The 25,575-nt window shown below is 36.6% G+C and overlaps 2 protein-coding genes across 2 annotated transcripts; one reads left to right on the top strand and one right to left on the bottom strand.

Annotated features, from left to right (window-relative positions):
• Positions 1-47: 47 nt before the first annotated feature.
• LOC110380981 (phospholipase A2 group XV) lies at positions 48-7,793 on the top strand. The gene is made up of 6 exons (XM_021341151.3): positions 48-523; positions 1,263-1,637; positions 3,064-3,291; positions 5,120-5,291; positions 5,690-5,812; positions 6,273-7,793. The coding sequence occupies exons 1-6, from the start codon at positions 436-438 to the stop codon at positions 6,499-6,501; spliced, it is 1,215 nt and encodes a 404-aa protein (XP_021196826.1). The 5' UTR covers positions 48-435; the 3' UTR covers positions 6,502-7,793.
• Positions 7,794-8,208: 415 nt separating this feature from the next.
• Positions 8,209-24,603, bottom strand: LOC110380971 (TBC1 domain family member 20). Its single transcript, XM_021341140.3, has 9 exons — positions 24,356-24,603; positions 24,054-24,182; positions 23,426-23,532; positions 22,869-23,006; positions 15,984-16,186; positions 15,355-15,571; positions 14,880-14,989; positions 14,331-14,531; positions 8,209-9,182 (listed from the first exon to the last, which is right to left on the bottom strand). Exons 1-9 carry the CDS (start codon positions 24,504-24,506, stop codon positions 9,155-9,157), a joined length of 1,284 nt encoding a protein of 427 aa, XP_021196815.3. The 5' UTR covers positions 24,507-24,603; the 3' UTR covers positions 8,209-9,154.
• Positions 24,604-25,575: the final 972 nt, after the last annotated feature.

Consider the following 25,575-nt stretch of genomic DNA (forward strand, 5'->3'; position numbering starts at 1 on the left):
TACGAAACGGAACGTTTACTTGTTTGTTTGTCTGTCAGTGTCACTCAGCGAACGATTTGACATTAGCATTCATCACAATGTTCCCTGACTGAATACAGAATCGCCAAATAATTGAGGTCCCCTGTATGACATGTAATGATTTTTCCTCCCGGATCACGACAATGTTATTGACATAAACACTGACCGACTGACTGATTGCATGGTTCTTAACCTTTGTTATCAGTCGTACGTTTACCCCCGCCAATTTCAAGTTATCTTAGCTGATCGTTCGATCCAGCAGCTTGCTACGTCACTGCACACCTCGGTACGGTATTGCGGCAATACAGACAATAGTTAAAAACATCGCGGTTGCGGTCGGACGTGTCTCGCGTAGTGCGTGAAACTATAAATAACTGTTTACGCTTCGTTAGGTTTTATTTAAAGATCCAGTGGGAAATGACGAGTATTAAATTAAGTTTTCTCATTTTGTTCACTTACGGTCTACTGGCAAGGAACTCGCTGGGCCTATCGCCTGTTATACTGAGTAAGTTGTTGTTTTTACATATATTCTAGAATATTCATGTGATTTAGTGCATTGACTACTAGATTTCCTATGTTACATTGTAGGCCTAATGAAATGTTTAGCTGCCATTATTATTATTGGATATTTACTGTTTCTTTTACCTTTATTACATAAGAAATTATGTATCATAATTTAATAAATGGTACAAAGTACCTACTAGCAACAAATATATCAAATTGTTATTTTACTAAAGATATATTGTATCAGCTGACTAAGGTTTATGTATTATTTATATTGATCAAACGTGATGACTTGCATGTAAATAAGGAATAGCTATGTACATGCAATAAATGCCACACTAGTTTTGTATCCGTCTACCTGAGGTTAAAGATCATGGATGGTTGTATGTACTTACAATTTGTTCAATTATTTATGCAACTTGTAAAAATAATACTTTTTTTTAAGACAAACTCGCTATTTCCAACCTTTGTATAAGATTATTATCACCTAAATTAAACAATACATCTAGGTTTAGAACAACTTTATTTCTCATAAAGAATTTTACATAATTCACTTACTGAGAAACAATATTTAAAACTAACATAAATGATTCGAGCGCACAAAGGTAGGTACTTCTATAAAAAATAACACAAACAAAAAAAATAAATACAAAAATGTTGGGTTACATACATCTCTAGTCTTTAATCTAAATAATACAAAGAACCTTATAAATAATTAAATTAACTTATTTATTCACCAGTTCCTGGCGACGGTGGCAGCCAACTTGAAGCCCGACTTAACAAAACAAGTGTAGTTCACTACATCTGTGCCAAAACATCTCCCGACTACTTCAACATATGGCTAAACCTAGAACTTCTCGTACCATTTGTTATTGACTGCTGGGTAGACAACTTGAAGCTAGAATATGACAATGTTACTCGTACAACAAAATGCCCAGATGGGGTTGATATCCGGATACCGGGATGGGGTAACCCGGAGCCTGTGGAATGGTTAGACCCGTCGCACCAGAGTTCTGGAGCATACTTCAACACTATAGCAGATTCACTCGTCAAGATAGGGTACAAGAGAAATGTATCTATCCTCGGTGCTCCATATGACTTCAGAAAGGCTCCAAGTAAGTTTTATTAATTACATAATTAGAATGATAAGACTATTTCCAGAAAAAGTTAAAACAGAAAAATGGTAAACATATTAAACATGATATATTTAATTTCTTGTGATAAATAAACCAATTATGCAAATTAATTACCATATATGGTACACTAGTATAAGTGTTAAAACTGTAAGATAACAAAATCACTTACATTCCTCACTAGTTTATAGCTTATGAAATCTTAATAAATTAAAATACTTATAAGAACATGCACTAAAAGCTCACTACTACCAGACCCAGTCATAAAATATTTCATAGCCTGTTTGAATGATTGTTTCAAATTCTAGACAATGGTTGGGTATTTACATTGTGCGATGATTAATCAGGTGTTCAATTACATTCATACCTACTTACCCATTTACATGGTAGCCTAAATGGCAAAGTTCCTTTGTGGTTACTGTTTGTAGAAGTTCAGGTGAACTTTACATTGTCATTGTTCTCATTTTGGGTATTGTTTTATAAAACATTTCTATTACCATAGAAAATCTGGCATCTAGATCTTGAATACACTTAGCCCAGCATATCTGCTAAAGATTTTAAGTATCAGTAAAGTAGATATTATGAGAGAGTCCAGCCACCCTGATGATGTCCTCCTAGCCGATTATCGGCTACGGCGGCTGTTCTCATGTAAGGAGATTAGCCAACTACGCAGGATACGCATATTATAGTGCACGAGCATTTGCGCAGACACAGGTGCACTCACTATTCCTTAACTCTCATAGCCCGATGGGACGGTAATCCGACACGACCGGAGAGAGATCAGGCGCAGGACCGACATTTACGTGCTCTCCGATGCACGGGTGTATCAATCACCAGCTTCCAGGCTCCGGGCTGCTTTGTGAAAGTCTTCTAAAACCCACAAAGCGATTTCGGCCCGACTCGGGAATCGAACCCGAGACCTCGTGCTCAGCAGCCGCACTTGCGACAGCTAGACCAACGAGGCAGGGAGGCTCCAGCCACCCTATTATATTGATAAAAGCAATAAATAATTAAGACCCATAAAACAACAGTCTGCCTCCTTGTCGCTTTCTAATCGACTATAGATAAAATTAAGACGTAACTTTTATCTATTCAATTCAAATCCGACAAATCTCTTCTATTTATCTGACTTACGAGTTTAGTGACGGAATGACAATAAAGCAAGAGTAGCAATTCTTACGGGACCCAAGCATGCATGGGACACCGCACAATTGAGCTGTGTTTTCACCTATTGATAGTCTAGTTATCTAGTAACTAACTACTTAAAGAGAGCCATGCTACAATGTGCTACAGGCCCCGCGCTTACTTTATTCACCACTCTCAAGTATCTCGCCATGTCTGGACTCAGAACCAGAGCTTAATTACTTAATAGTTTATACCATAGTCTCAAGCAACATATTCCTTACAGATGAGAACGCGAAATTCTTCACGGATCTCAAAGCCCTGGTGGAGAACACATACGAAGTGAACAACAAGTCGTCAGTGACACTGCTGGTGCACAGCATGGGAGGGCTGATGGCGATGCACTTCCTGAGGCTGCAGCCTCAAGCATGGAAGGACCAGTATATAAGGAGACTCATCTCGCTGTCTACTCCGTGGGGCGGGTCTATGAAGGCTGTAAAAGTTTTTGCTATAGGTAAGTTTTACTTAGATAAGTCCTTGTACAATTTGTGATTCCCATGTTAGTTGTAGATACAATATTAATATTACTTCCATTATACTCTGCTCTTACAAGGAAATTAAAGAAAGTTTTCAATGAAAATTCGGGGTATATGTACGCTGTTTCCTTCTCTTCCTTATCTCATTATTCGCTTACTTTTGAGTGAGTTACAAAAATCCGCGCTTAGTTTCCCCCAAACATTCACATTTCGATGTTTATGCTTCCGTGTAATTCTCAAGTTAGTTTCGCTTACTCATTGTTTGTAAACACTCAATAAAATAAATAACCTTTGTAACAACATTAATTTGAATTTAATGCTAGTGTTTAATGATTGTCCAAATACCAGTTTTATGTTGTCGGATTAAAAGATTCCTTCCTCGATACATGGGCTATCTAACACTGCAATATGAGCGCTTTCAAACAAATTCATTGGGTTTATAATATAAAGATTAATAGGATAATTATAACTAACAGCATAATTAGCCACCGAGGCCATAAAAATCTTAAAAAAGCTTCACCTTGGGTAACGAAAATAAATAAAGACTGGAATCGTATATTCGTATGCAAATAATGCGTAGTATCAATGATAAGTGCGACAAGCCTCCAACATTGATGCCTATTTATCAATTGTAAACACCGATATGTATCGCCCTTGACCTGCTTCCGTGACGTCATCCACTGCAAACATACGGAAATAGCATTTGAACTTATGTTTGTGATTTTATATATGGACTAGCGATTCCCTGCGACTCTACTACTTCCCGCACCCAGGCAAAAAGTAGCCTATGTATTTTCTCAGGCTTTCGACTGTCTGTCCCTTTTACAATTATCATTTTAATAAGGATGGTACCCCTTTGATTTCCATTATTATTTAATTTAATAGTTAAAACTAAAGTTATGCTCATTATTACCTAAGTTGTAGCAGTTTCACTCTTACCTTACCACATTTCATCCATCGTCCTTGTGCAAGATATTATCAAGTATCAGATATCAGAGTACAATGACCAATAAGTGGTTTTGTAATAAATAACTACTTTTATTACTAAAGTAAATAACAACAGCCGACCTCAGCTTCTCACGAATGAGTCAGGTTTTCAAGACGTGTCAATATTTCTGCACGACAGTGTAATTTGTAGTAAGCGTAGTACTGAACAATGCGAGTTGTAAACTGTGTTGTTTGCAAAATATTGTGCATCAGACAACTGTGAGTCAACGGAAGTTCTGATCAGTATTTGTTGCCAGCCATATTGTCCCCACGGTGTGAATATGTGAAGCGACCCGAATGACCATTGATTTCTGTCTCCAAGTGTAATTGTATTAACTATACTGCCGTTTGTGGAATTACCAATGCTGAGTAATTGGTCGATTAATCACCATGGTAGAAAATAATTAAGATTGTAGGAATATAAAGGCTAATTCTTAAAGTATCTTATTGATATCGAGTAAGTTGAATAGCATGTAGATAATAGATTAGATACTAATTATGGGAAAAAACTTCTAAATACTGTTGATGCAATATTACTGAGAATTTCCAAAGTGTTGGGTTTTTCTTTACAGTGGAGAACAACGTTTATTTTTTCCAATTACCTGTTAAGTAGCTATCAATGTATGTTTTAATGATATAATTGAAGTTCAAACAAAGCATTGCGTAGTAAATCTAGAATACTTACAGAAAAAAATATGTATCTTTCTTTAACTTACAATGGTTTTATTCCTACAGACAGCATATTTTTCGTTAAATTAACTTATCATTTGAAAACATCTATACCTTATTTCTACTCACGCCTGTTGTATTGGTTGCTAGGCGACGACCTGGGCAGCCTGATGCTGCGCGAGAGCATAATGCGCGCGCAGCAGATCACGTGCCCGTCGCTGGCGTGGCTGCTGCCCTCGCCGCTCTTCTGGAAGCCTTCAGAGGTCCTCGTGCAGACCGACAAGTATAACTACACTATTAACGACTTCCAGAAGCTGTTCACGTGAGTATGAAATTCTTGTATTGTAATCTTTAGTCACTTCATGCGCGTAAAGAAATTTCCGTTAAGTAGCTCATCTGAGACTATCTTCTACGAGAGAGTCATGTACCTATATACCTATTGTATTGTATGTGGTAGTCGATAATGGAAAATGTATAACGACTTTAGCAACTCCATAACATCCTTATATGACTTAGGTTTTATAATATTAATCTGGCTTGTTGAAGGTGAAAGTGAAAATACTAAAGAAGACACCAAGGCAAAACGAGCTGTTTCTTGCGGTTTCACTCACGCTTATCGCCATCATCATGCCTTAGAAAATTGCCTTTGTCCCTTCTCAGGTTCTACTACTAACCGGCACCAAATTGTATTCAGCAATGTTTTTTTTGATAAATCCCCAGTGACATGGAGCTGCCGGACGCGTGGGAGATGCGCAAGGACACGGAGAAGTACACTCAGGACTTCAGCGCGCCCGGCGTCGAGGTGCACTGCATATACGGGTACAACATCACCACTGTTGAGAGGTTCGTGTTTATAACAAACTACTCTTTATAGGACTCGCGTAAAATCATCTTACACGTTATTTTGTTATCTTACGAGACCGTGGGTATCAACCACCGATCATTTAAATGACTCCCCGTAAAAAATCTTTCTGTCCTAAACTACTATTGTGTTATCTTTACTAGTCTGTACTGTATTAGGCCACTGTTGAACATGTTAAATACTTTTGCTTAATTACAAAACAAGCAACGGTATTAAGAGCCTCCTCCATTTTGGGAAGTCGGTGAAACCTAGCTACCAACAATATAAAATAGTTTCAGTGGTTTTGGTCATCATTAAGAGTGGTGTCACCAGCAATAGGTAGTCTTTCAATTATCTGGCCATTATCCTTTTCAGAATTTGCATAATTCGTTTGCATATTATAACACAATAACCAAATCTTCCTCCAAACAACGATCTTCATACTATTTTATCAACCCCCAGACTAGTATACAAGCCAGGCACCTGGCTGGACGGTTACCCAACCCTCTCCATGGGTGACGGCGACGGCACCGTCAACCTGCGCTCGCTGCACGCGTGCGAGCACTGGCGCAAGCGCAGCTTCCGTAACGGCAACCCGGTCAAGTCCCTCCCGCTGCCCGGAGCTGAACACCTCAAGATATTGCATGATAAACGAGTGTTGGATTATATTGAGCTCGTTATGAAGAATTGAATGTAAGTTTCGAGTTTGTTTTTATATGTTTTAAACGGATTTATACTGGGTCTGATGTGTGAAGGGACTGAATCGCAGTTGATATTATCGTTTTAAAAAACTAGGTACAGTTTTTGTTTAAAAAAGTATTGCTGTGAATCGCAGTGAATCATTTGGGAAAATAGCTTCGGTTTTCATGTAACTTTAATGCTCTGAAGCTAGCAATTTAACGCCTTACGCTTGAGTAGTCTTAGTTGGTCATATATTTTGACTAGCGTGAAGTCACTAGTAGCATACTTTTGAGCTGAAAAGTTGTTAGACAAAATCTGTACTGATAAACAAAAATACTTGAGACTCGAATTTGAAAATCGTACTTCCTAAGATAAGCGTATCCAACAAAACAAAATAAGCAGCTGTGTAAACATAGTACAGATGTTATGTAAATCCCTTTAAAAGTCGTTTTGTTTACAATGAATTTACATAAGTAAGTGTTTGTGACTCAGAGTGAGAATTCCGATGTATTTAGGATATTATTTTTGATGAATAAGCGGATGCTTAAGATATGTGTGTATAACAATTAGTTAAAGACTTTGGAAGAGTTTTCAATGCATACTATTATGAGGAGGGAAAAAGGGGACGGTTGAATCTTGTTAGATATTAGTCATTATGTCTTCTGCAAACACCAATTAAAAAAATATTAGTTGATAGCAAGTTTTTAGTAAGAGGAATGATGATTTTAATTAACATTAAAAGTAATGTTAACGAGTAAATACTTACTGAGTCTTGATAAGCTCTACAGTGTCTTCGTAAGCAGATAATTATTATTAATACGATTCCACTCTTTTATTTTATACTGATAAAAGTTGTTATGTTATAAATATTCTTTACTTTTGTACATAGGGATCTGCTTTGTAAATAAAGAGTAAGAAAAAGTCTATACTCTATCCACGGAAGCAAGAGCTAAAAGGTAAACAAAGAATGACACTTTTTCAAGATGTCGGTATAACCCGACCGATGACAAAACGTCACATTTTTGTGTAAAATGTTCGCAGTATCTGTGATTTTGTCATCGGTCGGGTTATACCGCCATCTTGAAAAAGTGTCATTCTTTGTTTACCTTTTAGCTCTTGCTTCCGTGGATAGAGTATAGTAGATACAGTCAGCATATATTAGAAGACTTAAGAATAATAGTTATATCTGATTGTAGTAAATAAAATACTTGCATTCCTTGCCAGTTACCTGTAATGCTTTAAAACAGAGTTAAATATTTACATAATTCTACATTCTAATATTAAAACAAAATCATAGTCTTGCTTGACAGAAAATATACCATTACATCTAAGCTCTCTCAAAACTTAACATTTAAGTAGAAAATGGAACCTTATCACTTTAGTAATAAGGTTTATAATTGTTTAAGGGTTTATTTTTACGAATACTCGTATAGATTCACTAGCCTGTATATATTTAGGTGACAAGCCAAGCTTCACGGCTGTGATACTTCTTACTTGTTGTATTTATTTTGACATTATTTTATATTCGTACCATGACAAAAACGTGCTTTTTTATGTATTTTTTTTACTATTTTATTTCTGGGAAAAGTCAATTTGTAACTTAGGGTTATTTTTGGAATAATCAGATAACTTAAACCCTTGTAAAAAAAATTATAGTTTGTCAGCAAAATGGTTCGGTGTATAGATAATAAAAATATGTTAAAAGAAAAACTGTATGTCAGTATATGATTTGTTTATTAAGTTTAATCCTACAATGTACATAAAATTTCAACCTGCTAACGAAAAATAAATGCGAAGGGAACTCGTATTTATTTTTATCTTTACTTCAAAACCGTTGATAACATGCACGAGTACGAGAAATACTCATAAATTATTGTAAAATACTCTTTCTGAGATAATAACATTGTTCAAATAAATATAAACCAAAGTATCTCAAACGTTTGTTTTTAAAGATAATCCGAGAAATTGTAATCAACCATTTGTAAAGTTGTGTTTACGAATTGTTTGATTCATATTATTATTGATTTTAAAACATATACAATGTATATGTATGTACGATATTAATTGATGAATTGTTTTATTTTTACTTTTGTAAGAGTACACGGATTTAAATGTCGAATATATGTATTTGTAACGAGTTTATAAACGATTTTTTTTTACCAAAAACTACTCATTATCTCAACATTTATATGTATTAAAAGTCTAATGGGTAGATTAGACTTTTAATTTACAATTATCCCCGAATTAAGTAACACGATGTGCTAATTTACAATTTCTACACTTCTCTTAAGCTGTGGAATAACAAATAAATATTTATATAATATTAGCTTTAAGTAGTTAATTCTCCATTCATTTACATCTCAGAATATAAGCTCGCAGTCAAATCAACTCACTTATTAAGTAACAAACTGTAAAAGATTTAGTTTTCTTTTACTAACTTAAAAATTTATAAAAACATTTCTTGAAGACTGCGAGCAATCATCAACCCATATTAAAATAAGGTGTTTTATTTAAATAATTAGCAAAGAACTTGGTGAAAAGATTACATATATTACAATGTATTGGTTGAAAATACAATGTGAGATTGTTAAAAGAAATAAACAGGAACCCGGATAAATATGCTATTTTATTTTGTACCTCATTCCTGTTCGCGTTACATACAGTCATAATTCCAAGCCGTTCTCGCGCCTTCTGTAATGTGGGAAAACAAAGCATTTTCAAAGGGACAATGAAATAATGAATTAAATATAGAACGTATAACGCTAAATGCGCAAAACCTGAAAATATTTTGATCAGAGATCAATTGAGGTAACATTTATTTTTAATCCCAGTCTATTTATTTATAAGTCTAGCCTTAGTGTAAAACTTGTTAAATATTATGAGAACCCTTTAAAAATATTCTTTCACAATTTGTTGAATTCAAAACAACAATTAATAATTAACAATATTTATTTATTTACATTTAACGTTGCATAAAAGAAAGTTGTAAATCAGATAGAAAAGAGTCAGAATTCCCCCTGTTTCGAGATAATGCGTGCTGTCTGGACACTCAAAGATGCACTGTGAGTGTTTAGCACTTTCTGTACATTTGCTGTGATACCAACTCCCAATTACCCTGTGCATGCATTGTTAGTAAAATGAAGTAGGGAAGTACCTGTGTGCAAAATAGATGTGATAGGTATGTATTTACAGCTATGGAATGGTCTAATAATTCGAAGTATTGGAATAAAACACAAGAATCAGTAATAAACATGTATTTAACTTCGCATTTCATCAATCAGCCGGATAGACAACTTTGTAACCATGCTAGGGGTGGGCCACACTCGTGAAACAATTTTATCGATATCGACAAATCGTTTTTTCGTTGCACGGGTGTAAGCCCGCCCCTTCGTACAGCGGTATACAAAAAGAAATTTCGATGCACTAAATAAATACACCTTACATAGCCCCGTTGTAAAGCTATTTACATAATACTAGAGTGAAGCGGCTGACTAGTTACCAAAGACCCAAATTGCTTACCAGATTTTTGAAAAAAATATTAGAAAATAATTTAAATATGTATGTTTAATATGGTTAGTAAACATTTTATATTTGAACAATAATAAAAATAAAATGACGTATGATAAACTACAGTCAGCCGCCAAAATCTAAAACTAAATTCAACGACAGCCAGTTCCTTGAATTCATCTTTAGAGTGACAAAATGGGTAACAATTTAGACTCGCATCATGAGAAACACCTATCCTAACCGTTCAGATTCAATCAATCTCACTTCTTTCATTAAAACGTTAACAAACACTGCAAACAATATGAACAACAAAACATAATTATACTGGATGTTATATACATATAAATATTTACATGAGCTGACGTTTAGGAGAAATAATTTAGCTTCACGTACTCCTATTTACTACTCAATAACTTGCCGAACCTCCTTTTGCTCAAGATATAGACCTCATACATTAACTATGGTATAATATAGCTTAACTTATTCTGGAGATGGCAATCTGTTTAGATTAGGTACCTAACTGAACTTAAAACTCTTGAGAGCGTCAAGCTAAAAGATTCCTCCAAAACGACCATAAAAGAAACTAAACTTAATCATTATAGTACAGTCATTAACAAAATATTTATCACACTGCAATAGAATGTCCACAGTGTAATAAAAATTTCGTCTTCAACGTTGGCATTATTATTTTAAAAGTTCATCACATTTTTTTTAGTTTTTACAATATTATATTTTTTCTCCTTTCATAACCTTAACAAACATTAAGTGTTTCAGTTCTAGAGTGCATACAATAACAGTTATTAATAGTAAATGCTTATATTCCTCTGAAGTTCACGACGGATCGTGAGGACATACCAACTAGCGAGGAATGAACGAACGTTAACCTAATTACACTAAAATTAAGGGAATATCACATTTCTAAACAAAATGTACACACAAACAATTTTAAATCAATCCAATATACAAACAATTTTTTGACTTTTGTGCCTCAACGAATGCTAAAACTGGAACCCAAAAGAAATAAAGGACAATAATTTATTAAAGATTCCATTTTCAACCAATAAATATACAAACAAGAAAATTTAATAAGTACAATAAATAGAAAAGACTACAGTGTGAGGCATGGATGACTAAATCCCAAATTTTTACAATTAACCAAAATTATTAAAATCTTTAGACCACACAACTTACAATCACTTCATTACATCTAAAGTTTAAATATTTGTTCGATTCCTACATTAATATCATTTCATAGTTCCTACGCCATAAGAGGTCAAGAAGACCTCTTAAAATTTTGTTATTTCGCGGTTTATTTTTAGTTTCGCTGTTTATTTTTAGTGCGCACTTTCTAACCTGCGTTTAAAGCGTATGTTATTGATGGCGACTGTACAAAACGCTTGTACAAAAGCTTGGAGTTAAAACGTTATAAAACTCTATAAAATGGCGCTCCTAATGTGATGCTATATAAAAAGTGTTTCCATGGTGTTCTTGTACAATTAGTCACTAAAGATTATTCTATAAATTTTAACAGGGAAGAAAAAATATTTTATTTTAATTGCATATAGATATTATTGTAATTTTTTAAAGAATAATCCAGAGTTTAGTTCGCTATGACACAGAGTTTTACCGCTTTTTATGATAGGTACTAATTCTCAATTCCTCAAGCTACTAATTATACAAGAAAACCTATATAAAGAGGCACTATACAACATATAAAATTACCGCCAATTTAAAACTCCCATACATTATCAACAGTATCTACCTATCTATGTATTAGTTAAAGTATTCTGCAATACATACGCACGCTTGCACACATGTAAGGCAATGTTGTTAAAAGTTATTTATTTAAGTCTTATTGCTACCAAACCTTACTACGATTAACACGTTTGGTTAAATGTTTATCAATGAACCTTTTTATTTATAAACCCTATATCCAACCTCTTTTTTTTTAATTATTTTCCTGCTGACATTTGAAACACGTGAAAGCTTGTCACCTATAGATGCCATAGCCTATTGCAAATATTTTTTTACCTCAGTTACAAAATTTACGATTTACTTTCACGAGTATTATTTGCTATTTTGCACACAGATACGAACATTTAGCCAAACGGGCTAACATTACTTAACAAATATAGAAAACTTGGGGACAGAAGCATTTCTAAATACAAATAAATATTTCAAGCGTTGATGTGAAGGATGGAAGAAGCAAAGCGACATTAAGAATTAAAAGAAGACGAAGACGACATAACTTCATTGAAATAGGAAAATAGAGAAACAACAATTTTTGACGTGTTCTCTGTCCCCAAATATTCTATACCAACTAAGGTCTGTTTAAAAATTACCTCAATGTGTCTTCATGTTTTTCTGTTAACTATAACATTTTAACCAGAAGGTCCTTTAAATATTTAAGAAAGTTCCCAATAACTTGAAAGAGTTTTAAGGCCCAGGCTATAACAAAGCGGAGCGGAGTGTTATTGGTTGGAAACAACCAATAGAATTGAATAGAATTTCTCCTCTCATCTATTCCACTTAGTACTGGTAACGAGATCTTTGAATAACGAAATTCTATTGATACACTGATATCCACATTTCACATTGAATGGATTCTCATAATTGAAGATAATTTTGAAACAGACCATCCCCACATAATCTACCGCATCTAAACATTAGCAAACCCGCCGATCCAATCTGTCCCTTACACCGTACGTATTAGAGCATATTTTGCTCTAACATCAGTTTGTCCGCCGTCTTTAAGCCAATAAGCGTGACACCCACACTGCCCAGGTACCATGTTTTATGGAAAACACACTATTGAAATATTTTTGTATTATGCCTGCAATTTTCTTGAAAAAAAAAAATATTTGTAGAAAATTAATTTTGAAGTCAATAGAGTGCTTACAATATCATCAATATAAAATAATGATGTGGGTTGATGGTAAAGCATAATGTATGTGTCCATACATATTCCTTGTAACATTCTTTACTAAATTTTCGGTAACAATAAACTAAAACTTTTGATGTAAAATGACTATAAGCCATGTAATTATTATGCCATCAATTTCAACTCAATAGTTTTCTTTTACATCTGTTCAACAGTTAAAATTTTCATTAAAAAATTATTATTCAAACACACACAATTTATCGACTTTTCTTACTTTATCGATAAAATGTCTGCACACTGCACATCACTAGACATATGTATATCATAGCCCAACATTCGCGTGTTTCCATTACTTTAAAATGAGCTTTATTGTTCTAGAGATAAGGTTAATTTTGCATTAACAGAATCACGCCAACATTTGTGCCAATATGCCAATATAAAGCATGTATGTGGTCTACATAGCTATGGTATATGGTAATATTATAATGATGAATAGCAGTGTGAGTTATCAGCAGTACGTCAGTTGTTGGAAATAGACCGAAATGAGATCAAACCAGAAACTTTATAACGAACATAATTGACTTTTTATAAGCTTTATTTCACGAAAGCAGGTGAGATGTAATTGTGTGTGTGAATATACGTGCATATTGTCTTTGTATAAGTGGGCCACTCGGGCACTACTGAGTGCTCACCAATTTGCGCATACATAGACAATGTGTATGTATTTACAAACACCACTTTCGCAAATAAACGGGACATAATATCAGAACAACGCAAGATTTTAAAGTAGTAGAAAGTGCACATAAAAATATTATAACATAAATAATAATTATTTAGATTAAAATTAATTTCAATTTTGAAATCAATAAATCCAACGTAATATTGAATAGATTACAAAATTAATTCATATTAATTTATAAGATAAGAAATAAATTATTTTATTATCATCTTACTTGCACTGCTCACTAAATATTTATTATTATTTTTAACAGTAATTACATTTAGTGAACACTTTTGCAAGTCTTAGTTTAGGAAACCAACATATTAGACGATTAAATAGCTTATAATTTGATTTGAATTTATTATCAATTTTCTATTTTTAGAGAAGTCGTTTGAAAAGGATAGGACTGTAATCAACTCGCGGAGAGTAACCAATTCAATTAACTGAACATACAAACGCCATACTTGCGATATTTATCAATTACAAACAAAAATAAAAAAATGTCACATAACTTTTGTATCGACCTTACAAAGTCGAATCTTTACTTTTGCTTGTAACTGACAAACCCACAAAGCATAGCACAGACCCTACACAAAAATCACGAAAAAATCAGCCTAGCATCAAACCCAATTTAAAAAATTACACTTGACAGCAAAAAAATCGGGTCACATTCCAACAACGTACATACACTTAAAGGCGGAAGAAGACAAACTGATAAGCGTGGCGCTACCTGTTGAGCAGCAGGTCGGGGCGGTAGTACACGTAGATGCCCAGCAGCACCGTGGCCGTCGCCAGCACGTAGCGCGGCAGCGGCAAGCGGCGCAGCGCTGCCGGCACGTAGCGACGGAGACGGGAGGTCAGTGTGTTGCGGTTGCGGGCCGCGATTTGGCGGCGTTTTAGACGTTCTTCGTCTAGTTTGCGTTGTTCTTCTCTGTAAGAGAGAAAAGGTTTGGTTAAAAATTGTCTTGAAAAGAGGTACACTGCATGTTTTTTTTTAATCTTTTACAAATAATGAGTCGATACCGTCCCGAAATCGAGGGAACAGTGAGTGCACCTATGTCTGTGGAAATGCTTGTGCACTACAATATATCCTGTAAAGCTGACTAATCTGATTGCCTTGAAGATGTACAGAAACTGTGGCAGACTTTCAGCTTGAATATAATTATTATGTCTCACACTAGCAATTTAAAAAAAAATAAAGGTATTCGCGTTACGACAATTAGTCAAACCGGTATAAAATCGACATCTAACAAAAATATCGATAACAAAACAAACTCACTCTCTCCTCTCTAGCGCGGCGACTTCAGGTTCGAGATCAGTGGGGTCGTTGTTATCGTATAACTTCTCTGCGGTCACCAGGATGTCTTCGAAAGGTAAGTCGTCCGGTAACTGGAACATTTACAAAATAAACTTATATTTTTCAGATGTAGGAAATGTCGCTTACATTTAAACCAACAAACATTTAAACGAAAGTTAATTTCGACTAGCGCAGTTTTTAATAGTATCGATAACACATCAGCCAAAGTTTGCTACATCACTAAACAGTAGCGATAACAACAGCAGCTAGGGGTACTGAAACAAGTAACTATGACTTTTTCTTATTTACAGTCTTCACCAAATCACGCTGTTGCTTCGTAGGTGTTTTTTGAAGTCACTTTCAAGATTAGTAACCAACTTCGGACAGGCAAAGCTACTCGATGAGAACTGTTCAAAAATGTTTTAGCCTCATAAACAAATGAAGGATTCCCACTCACCCTCGACAGTAAACAATGCAGCATCGCCATATCACATTCACAGCTATGCACCTCATCTGCTCTATACAGTACTATGGCGGCCGTCACGTACACCGGGAACAGTGGGGGGGCGCAGAGGAAGTAGTCGTACAGACGCACCACATCTGTGTACTTGTTCAGGCTGTGACCGAACCAGGTGAGGTACCAGGGTAGCGCGAACATCGTGCCTACTTGTGCTCTGGAAGAGAGAATATAGATGGTTAAGTTATGAGTGTTAGTAAAAAGTTGATTTATGAAAAGTTATGGCGAGTTTCAAAGCGCGAGAAAGTCAGTGCCACATACTGGTCTCGCCTTTACAGATTCTTCGAAAGTTAAATGTGGGTTGTTATGTTATGTTAGAGTCTACGTCTAGCAGAATAAAATGATGGTGTGACTCCAAATAATGACCAAGTAAATTGATGTAAATCACAAAATAGAAACGATTTTAAAGGCGTCATCCAAAACGACAATCTGATATTTAATGTCATAACACAAGAATAGTAGTTAAGCTACTTTTTTGTATACTTCTTACAGAAAATAGACTGTAATCTTCTCTCATTTATCAAAAAGTCTCATAATTTCTAAGCTTTTCATCTCCAAACTCCACTCACTTGTCCAAACACTCAGCGAGCTTCCTATCAGCCCTGCTAATAACTGGCAGCATATAGTTCAGCAGGTGCTGCGTGGGCTGCATCGTGGTCTGCATGAAGGGCGCCAGCGGAGCCCCCGGACCGTACGACAGCCGGCACAGCAGGGGGAACGAAGCCCTGTCTCCGCAGACTAGGAGGAGAGTGATTGCTACGTCATGGTAGCCCTGGAAGATAACAGATATAAAGAAAATGAATTTCAAAGTCAAGTTATGGTATTATGGACAGACAAGGGACGTCCTTATTAATATTATCAACGATTCGAGGTTCATACAGAAAATAATTTAAAAAAAATGCATCCCTAAAAGTAAGTATTATATGGTCAAAGTTCATCCCTAAATGTCTGTTTGGCCAGGAAGGGGAAAAAATAATGTTTTTTTTTCTTTCGATTTGAATTCCACAGTAATAGCTATGAAACAGGTAAGGTCGATCCTATCGATATTTTCATTGACTCAAGGCTTAAAAGATTATTAACTTCATGATGAAAATACAAACCTATACAATTTTTATAAGAGACGTAAAATAGGTACCTTTAGACACGAAATAGTATACCAATGTGGCACTATTCAGCACATAATATATTGAAATTTACCAGAGTAGCATATAAGCTTATAAGTATCTGCTTAGACTTGTCATCGATTAATTTTATATCCGTGCTTCCCTGATTACCTCATCGCAAACAGAAATTAGCTCATTAGAAGTTTAAATCTGTAAAAAAGATGACCTCACACTATTTACATGGTTATTAAAAATATCTAAAGAACATTCTGCACTACTTTCTACAAGTTTTGGCTACAAGTCATTTAATTGACAAGCGTTTAATCTAGATTCCAGATTTAGAAACGGTGTTCAGTCTAGAAAAGTTTAGTGAATCGATAACAGTGCCGAATACGGTCACTTTTATAATCTTGCAAAAAAGAAAGTTATGCGTGGTAATTTTCGCACCTTCTTTCTAGACACGTTGGTATGTAAACAGCCTTACAATAGGTACATTCCGTGCAATAGTTTTATAATGATTGCTAGTTATTAAGAAAATGCCGTGTTTACACTTATCTATAGGAACTGGCGGCGGTGGTTAGATCACTGACCGAGAAAATAACAAAAGCGTAACATTATGGTATGCGCAATTTGTTTATGTTTGCGTTCAAGCTGTTTTCGCTTACTTCTTGAGTGAAAAAAATAAATAAGCCCTTCTAATTTTTGCCTGTATAGAATTCTTATCATTGACCTAGCCTTTTCCTAGCAATATTTGGGTCCGTAGGTTCCACGGAATGCTGCTGAGTACCAGTGTTTTACATAGGAACAACTGCCAGTCTGACCCACTTTACCTTAACTAAGTTAGTGAACCAGGCAACCCTATAGCTATTGGAATTCTTTACAATTACAATATACAGATCCTTTTTTTTATTAGAGTACTAGCTTTTGCCCGCGACTTCGTTCGCATGATATAGTGACTTCCGGCATATTTTTGGTTTGACCAATAGATGGCGCTATATGTCCGGAATAAATTTTATTTTTTATTTTTATATTTTTTTTTTGAAATAAAAACTATCCTATGTCCTTTCTCAAGTTCCAAACTATGTCTGTACCAAATTTCACACAAATCGGTTCAGTAGTTTAGGCGTGAAGAAAAGACAGACAGACAGACAGAGTTACTTTCACATTTATAATATTAGTTAGGATGTCCTGTAAAAGGGAAGGCGTTAAACCAGTTTATATTTTCATATAAGCTACTCTAGAACTAGAATTTCTAAGTTCAAAATATAAACTAGAATCAAGTCACGTAAACAAGAGCGTAACATGAAGTATTGTGTAACTGATAACGACAAGTGCAGTATCAAGGTTACAGCTGTCATCCGCTTTCTTTAGCTAATTTATGCATATGTCTTAACAGCACCGTCCTTACAGCTGTCGGGTCAAAATCTCGTCAGACATTATTGAAATGATGGTATAAATATTTTTTTTTTTCATATGTCATCGTGTCTAAGTCAATTAAATATATATGTATGTCCATTTCTTTCTGTCCACAATAGGGAAAGAAACATTTGGTGTTTAGAAGACAATTCCCAGAAAGTCCTCAACTGGACATCAAGAGTCATTTTACGATGTCTAATATACCATCCTCAACTAAGATTATTTTCGTCTCTGACTTGTACTCACAAATGAAATTGATTTTCGGGAAAACTATATTGAACTGCGATTGCGTGCCAAGTTCGAGGCAAATCGAGGAGAATATGTAATTGGAATTTCGTGTTTATTGCGCAGGAAATTGGATACAGGAACATTTGCTGTCAAGTGTTCGGGTATTCTGTTCCCTCCGTATAGTTATTTATCCAATTGAATTTTGATAAGGCGTTTTGCATGGCATTTTGCGTATATATCGAATTTAATTTCATATCATCCCATTCCAATTTGAACCGTATTCCAGGTAGAGAAAGTGATAATTTGATTGCTATTTTTACAGATATCAATCGATCGGTTTGTATGGAAAATTACGAAGTGTAAACCATTTAAATTAATGCGATTTCCATCGCTGCACCACCCGCTCACTTGCACCATTTAGATATGTATACTTTTCATACACACTGGCAATGAGTCATATCAGTCATACAATATTTTAAGTAATTGGTTTAGGGAAATTGATATGCAGGTCACACGGCCAACCAACTTATTCTATTATGACGATTACTGACCAAATATAAGCTTCGACCCGATTAGTATTGTGTATGAAGGTTCAATAACCGAATTGGACGCTAACTACGACTTGGCTAAGGAAGTGTTCGCACCAAATTGCATATAGATAATTATATTTTAGCGATAAGACCGTCCATTGTCACCTAAACATAAAAAAACGGGGTGAGCTAAATAAAACCGTTTAAAAAGTTTTTTGAATGTGAATTGGTGTACATAATTAATATGTATCTATGTATCCTATGGCTTTGTAAGTTTTCTATGCTAAGGAATGAAAAAAAGCCTCTACAACGAAATCTTTTAGTGTTTATTAATTTACTTCTGAAAATATGCAATAGTATCATGTCTATGAGCAAATAAATATTTTTTCGCAGTATTTAAATTCAAGTTTCGTGATTGATTATGTTAGGCTACATAACGTGTCTGCACCGAAACCACAAACCACAAGACAATCTCGTTATGGCCTAGTTTATCGAATATATTTGTATCTACATACATATGTTTGATCAAAAGTGGCATTTTCCTGTTGATTGAGACCCCTCAAATTTAAATAGACTCGATGCATCTTGATGTCATAGTGAACTATGTACCAAAGTATGTGTCAAAGCCATTTGGAACAAAGTTATTGAAATATAGGTTTTATTTAATAAACCCAGTTTTGTTGTGTAAATAATAAACAATAAAGAAACTCGTTTGGAATGTTAATTGGTGTGACTAACTACAGTATGGCAGTAGCTTTTATTAGTTTTATGTTTTAATTTAAATGAAAGTTGTTTACGATGAGAACTATTGAGGTTTGGTTCAATAATAAAATAATAATTCAATAAAAAACCTATTCTGTGTCTATCTAACGACAGGATAGATGACTCACTCAGATTTATTTCAGATCCATCTCATCTCATCATCAGCCTATCGCAGTCCACTGCTGGACATAGGCCTCTCCAAGTGCACGCCACTGAGATCGATTTTCGGCTACTCGCATCCAGCTCCTGCCAGCCGTCTTGCGCAAGTCATCACTCCACCGTGCCTGAGGACGTCCTACACTACGCTTGCCGAGGCGTGGTCTCCACTCTAGAACTCGTTTACCCCAACGGTTATCGGTTCTTCGGCTAATATGGCCAGCCCACTGCCACTTCAGCTTGCTGATTCGGTGGGCTATGTCGATGACCTTGGTTCTCTGACGGATTACCTCATTTCTGATGCGATCCCTCAGAGAAATGCCAAGCATAGCCCTTTCCATAGCCCGCTGAGCGACTTTAAACTTGTGGACCAGCCGTACCGTCAGTGTCCACGTTTCGGCTCCGTAAGTCATGACAGGTAGGACGCACTGATTGAAGACTTTCGTCTTTAGGCACTGTGGGATCGACGATGTTAGGACTCGACGTAGCTTCCCAAATGCAGCCCAACCCAACTGAATTCTCCTATTCACCTCGTCCTCAAAGTTGTTTCTACCTAACTGCAATGTCTGCCCGAGGTATACATATTTCCGAACAACTTCGAGAACGGCGCCGTGTATCGCAATCGGTTCCGGTAGAACATGTTCATTGAACATGACCTTGGTTTTGTCCAAGTTCATCCGTAGGCCGATGCGTAGAGAAGATTCAGCCAGGTCGTTCAGCATTTGTTGTAGGTCCTGCAGCGTTTCTACCATGATGACGATATCGTCAGCAAATCGCAAGTGAGAGATGTGTTCGCCATTGATGTTGATGCCACGTCCTTTCCAGTTCAGCGTCTTGAACATATCCTCCATTGCATTAGTGAACAGTTTCGGGGAAATAACATCCCTTGTCTCACTCCTCGATGCAACGGTATGGGCCTTGTTTGCTGATTTTGTACTTGGACGGACATTGTAGCGGCTTCGTAGAGACATCTCATCACTTGGATGTATCGCCAATCTACTTGACAACGCTGCAGGGACTCCAGAACAGACCAGATTTCAACCGAGTCAAAGGCCTTCTCATAGTCCACAAATGCTAGACACAGGGGCTGATTATACTCTTCGGTCTTCTGTATAATCCGCCGCACTGTGTGGATGTGGTCTATGGTGCCGTATCCGCTCGAAACCCAGCCTGCTCCGGTGGTTGGAATTCGTCGAGTCTTCGCGCAAGTCGGTTCGTGATCACTCTTGAGAACAGCTTATATACGTGGCTTAGGAGGAAATGGGTCGATAGTTCTTCAGCTGGGTTTTGTCTCCCTTTTGAAGAACAGGACGACAACACTCCTACTCCACGCCTCTGGAGTTCTCCTTCAAACAGGACGGCATTAAAAGCTTCTGGAGCTCCCCAGTACGGGCTTTCCTCCTGCTTTTAATAGCTCTGTTGTAATGCCATCCTCGCCAGGGGCTTTTCCATTTTTGAGCTGTCTCAGAGCGATCTCGATTTCGCCACTGCTGACTTCTGGCAGGTCTTCGGTGAAATGGCGCGTTAATGTGGCTCTAGAATCCTCATTTCCGGGATCAGGTCGAGATGCATGCGATGCGTATAACCGGCCATAGAAATTTTCCACTTCCGAAAGGACTGCCGGCACCGAAGAAACGACTTCTCCACTTGTTGTGGTCAGCTTCGTCAAGTGGCTTCTTCCAAGAGATTATACGAACACCTTTGACCCCGATTCAGCTCAATTGCTCTTTCAATGTCAAGAGTATTGGAGCACCGGAGGTCGCGTCGTACGTGCTTGTTGATCTCTTGGTTTAGAGCCCGCTTAGCTGACGAAGTGACAGGCGGGTTTTCACGTCGTCTCTTCATAAGCCCTAATGTCTCTTCCGAAAGCTTTGATTTCTTGCCCTTACGCTGCATGTTACAGAATCTCGAACCTTCCTCCTGAGGATCCGAACCACATATTCGTGGTTCTGGTTAACGTCTGTTGTGGTTTCCACGGCGGCAAATCGGTTCTCCAAATTTGACTGGAACGTTTCAGATCCTGTCATGGTTTGGAGCAGTGTTGGTCGGAGCCTGGCCTTCATCAGACGGAAACGTTCAGCCTTGAAGTTGATATTCAGAGAGCCTCGGACAAGTCGGTGATCGCTACCGGTATTAAACCTATTGATCACGGACACGTCTCTGAATATGTGCTTCTTGTTCGTCATGATGAAGTCAATCTCATTTTTAGTCATAGTGTCGGGGCTTTGCCACGTCCACTTCCTTTGGGGCTGCTTTTGAAAAAGAGTTCATCAAAAGAGCCCCTCACGTTCGAGGAAGTTGACGAGCATTTGCCCCCTATGATTCCTGCTTCCAAATCCATGGGATCCTACTGCCGATTCGCCGCAAATCTGTACTCCCACTTTAGCGTTAAAGTCCCCCATGACAACGGTGTAATGGGTCTTTGTAGTGAAGTGGAGGGCCCTTGATATATCATCAAACATATCCTCCACTTCATCGTCTGAATGTGTCGAGGTCGGTGCGTACACTTGCACTACCTTGAGGCTATACCTGTCGGTGAGCTTTAAGATAAGGTACGCTACCCTGTTCGACACACTAGACACCTCCACAACGTTATCAGCTAGGGACTTATTAACCAGAAACCCAACGCCACCTTGGGATTGTTGGTCTCCCTCTCGGAAGTACATTAGGTGACCTGATTCGAGGGTTATGGTGTCCTCCCCCTCTCTTCGAACTTCACATAACCCTAATATGTGCCACCTAATCTTCCCAAGTTCCACCTCGAGTTGCGCCAGATGCGAGTCAAGCCGTAGCGTGCGGCCGTTGTACGTCGCCAGAGTCAGTTTTGTTTGGTGGCCTCCCGTAACCCGGAGATTCTTCGCACCCCCTGTCCCACCGTAACCACGGTCGCCACCGTGACCGGGAATAGCGGGACTGCCGGGAACTAGGGGCCGTGGCTTTTTTGTGCTGCTCATAGAGGTATTTAGCCTACTGCTATCACGCTGGCCAGACGGGTTGATAGAGGGTTTTTTCCGAGTTTTCCTTCTCTTGCACTGGTGTTTGGTGCATTTTATACTCCATTAGTCGACTTTTACGACACCCACTGGAAGAAGGGGTAGCGACATATGTATTCTTAAGCCGTCGCTACACGGCATGGCCGTCGCTACACGGCATAGCCGTCGCTACACGGCATCACGGCATAGTTTCAGATCCAACTAATAGAATAAAACAGAATATTTTATGTTGATTTATAACCACCAGCCTTAAAATAAATTCTTACCTGATAGTACTTCAAATGCGGGTACTTCATGATGACCCGAAGTATGAGTACGGTGAGCTGATCCTGCAACGCCACTCTCTGTTCATACGGAATGCCTGGGGGGAACCGCTTTAGGGAACGGTTCACGTCTAACACCACCTGACAAAGAAATATTCGAGTTAGTCACATTATTTATTGTGACTTTACTAATATTATTACTGTGAAAGTAGCTACTAATAATTAGTAGCTACTTTCACAGGTCTGAAATTAGTTACTAATTTAAAATTAGTAACTAATTTCAGACCAAAACTACTGGATCAATTTAAATGCATTTGGATGCGAAAATGTATATTGTATCACATGTTCACACCAAAATGACTGAATCAATTTAAATGCATTTGGATAAACGGACAATCTAGAACCAGTGATATGATATGCTACTTTTTACATAGTTACATTATGTGTTTCCTGCATGTAGGTGGAACGGTACTCCTTGGTGTCAGCAAAGTATATTGTAAATTATTTTGCCCTTATTACAAAAAGCATATTCTGAAAATTTATCAAATCAATGTGTGTACCTGGTTATATTCAATATGTGTGGACAATTCATCCAAAGACGGGGGTTCTGTCATCTCTTCCTGTGTCACACCAACTAGCAACGGCCAGATCTTCCTTCTGTAGTCATCTACAAGGAAGTACAAAGGTCAATATACTGTTTGTTTTCCTTCATACTACAAATAAACATCAAAATGATTTATTTACAAACATTTGTTATCCGGAATGAGTAAGTTCTTAAGTTAAAAGTGGATTAAGGAAAATAAATACAAATGTGGATTAACTTAAAATATTGCATATGGGCACATTAACTTTGGTACATTTACGGATTCATTATAATTATTATTTTTAATATGCATGGGTAATGAAAAAAATCTATTTCATTAATAGTTCGTAAAGTAAGTGTATAAAATATATGAATTTCAAAGGGTTACTCAACAAAAGTAATAATGACTTTCAGTATTCAAATGGGGCGCTACAGCAACAATCTTTTACAAAAGCTTCATAAAAGTGTGTATTAAATGAAGCATTGTTTGTAACTGCAATGCATTATCTCTAGCTATAAATATACGTAGTGCATGACGACAGCCGGGGGCATTGTTAGCGGCGGCAACGTAAACAATTTCTTCATCTTCACTACATCATACTCACCACTGATTAACCCTGCTTTTCCCTTCGCGAAGTTCTGCCATTGTTCCAAGTTCACACAGTCCGGGTTCTCTAAACATTTCTCGATATCTCTCTTCTTCTCCTTCACTTCAGCGTCCTCGTAATCAGGTTCTAAACAAAATTATCTTTGACATTAAAATTATGCACCTGCGACTTTCACTCACATTTTCTAATAAGACGTTCAAGTTACATACACTAATATAGTAGTGATTTAATAGGTTGTTACATCAGGAACACATACAAATAGGAAGTAATCAAATAGACCAAATAATTGTTTACAATACCTTCATCAAATTTTAACTCGGAAGGCGTTGAGATGTCATCAATATTTTTAGCGTTATTCAAGTCGAAAGATTGTTTTTTGGGCGTCGGTGAACAGTCGCCGTTAGAATTACACTTATCACCAATATCGGTGTCGGTATTATTAGATTCCATGGTAGAAAGTTAAAAATTAATCGAGCGAAAACATTACACCATCCTTCCCCATAGGGCGATGTGATGACATTTGAGAAAAATGTCAAGTTCTAAAACTCGTTCAGCAAACTCATTACTTCTAATTTTAACTATGGTAATTATTTTTCATTTTATAAATATTTTGTATAGTATTCACTGCTACATTATATCAAAACATATAAAATAAGTATTACCTTTACTGTTTTAAAAGAATTATCTTTACCTGTTTCATCAAAGCAGTAAACATATTTTATCTAAGTTTATGAACGCAACCGTATATCGTTTCATTTCATGCAGACTTTGACGATACCAAATGAACTTTTTTTCAGAAACGGTTACTAATTATGGTTTATGGCGAATGTACTCATATATCTGTAAATAAATTATGACTCACTCCAGTAACTCCATCATCTGTATAAGATTTAATATTTGCATTGTAATGTGAAAGAAGAAAAGGTCTCCTGAGTATGATTTTATGCTTACTACAATTTCTTTCTTTCGAGTAAAGTCAATTTTAGTAAGTTATTGTCAAAGTAGACCATCCTGATTGGATCAATAACATTATTAAAAATTTGTAAAATAATAAATGGCCAAAAATACTTTTCGTTATGGACGTCCATTCTGCTAATGAAAATATTAGAAAAATTGAAGACATCATAGATATACAAAAAGCAAATGGAAATTTCAATACACGGCAAGTGGCCTTCAACCTTCCTTCAGAGTCCGATAGTACGGTCTCTGCGAATTTAGCCAAAAGCTTAGAATCTGGCTTATCTAAATCCAAATCCGAGAGTGACAATAAGAAAAAATTTAAGAAACTTCGATCAAAACGGCATAAGAGTCCTTTACCGGACGTTATATCATGGCCGAGCGATTCCGATATAACTGTGCTCCGAATGAAATTGTGTTTAACCAGCAGTGACTTGAAAGAAAAAGTGGGCAACCTGATTCCTGGAGATGGACTTCACCAGCCCGATAGCTCTTCCATGGTCAATTTGGCGACATTGATCCGTCAGTCCCAAACACCATCTAAACACAGTTTCAATATTGA

Source organism: Helicoverpa armigera, chromosome 6, assembly GCF_030705265.1.
Source record: "Helicoverpa armigera isolate CAAS_96S chromosome 6, ASM3070526v1, whole genome shotgun sequence".
Taxonomy (NCBI): Eukaryota; Metazoa; Arthropoda; class Insecta; order Lepidoptera; family Noctuidae; genus Helicoverpa; species Helicoverpa armigera.

Bases quoted from the DNA above. Each gene is read 5' to 3' on its own strand.
- LOC110380981 (XM_021341151.3), top strand. From the start codon at position 436: ATGACGAGTATTAAATTAAGTTTTCTCATTTTGTTCACTTACGGTCTA. The intron at 524-1,262 runs GTAAGTTGTTGT...TTTATTCACCAG, and splicing joins CCTATCGCCTGTTATACTGA to TTCCTGGCGACGGTGGCAGC. The intron at 5,813-6,272 runs GTTCGTGTTTAT...ATCAACCCCCAG, and splicing joins AACATCACCACTGTTGAGAG to ACTAGTATACAAGCCAGGCA.
- LOC110380971 (XM_021341140.3), bottom strand. From the start codon at position 24,506: ATGGAATCTAATAATACCGACACCGATATTGGTGATAAGTGTAATTCT. The intron at 24,183-24,355 runs GTATTGTAAACA...AATTTTGTTTAG, and splicing joins CGAGTTAAAATTTGATGAAG to AACCTGATTACGAGGACGCT. The intron at 16,187-22,868 runs GTAAGAATTTAT...GTTATCTTCCAG, and splicing joins CGCATTTGAAGTACTATCAG to GGCTACCATGACGTAGCAAT.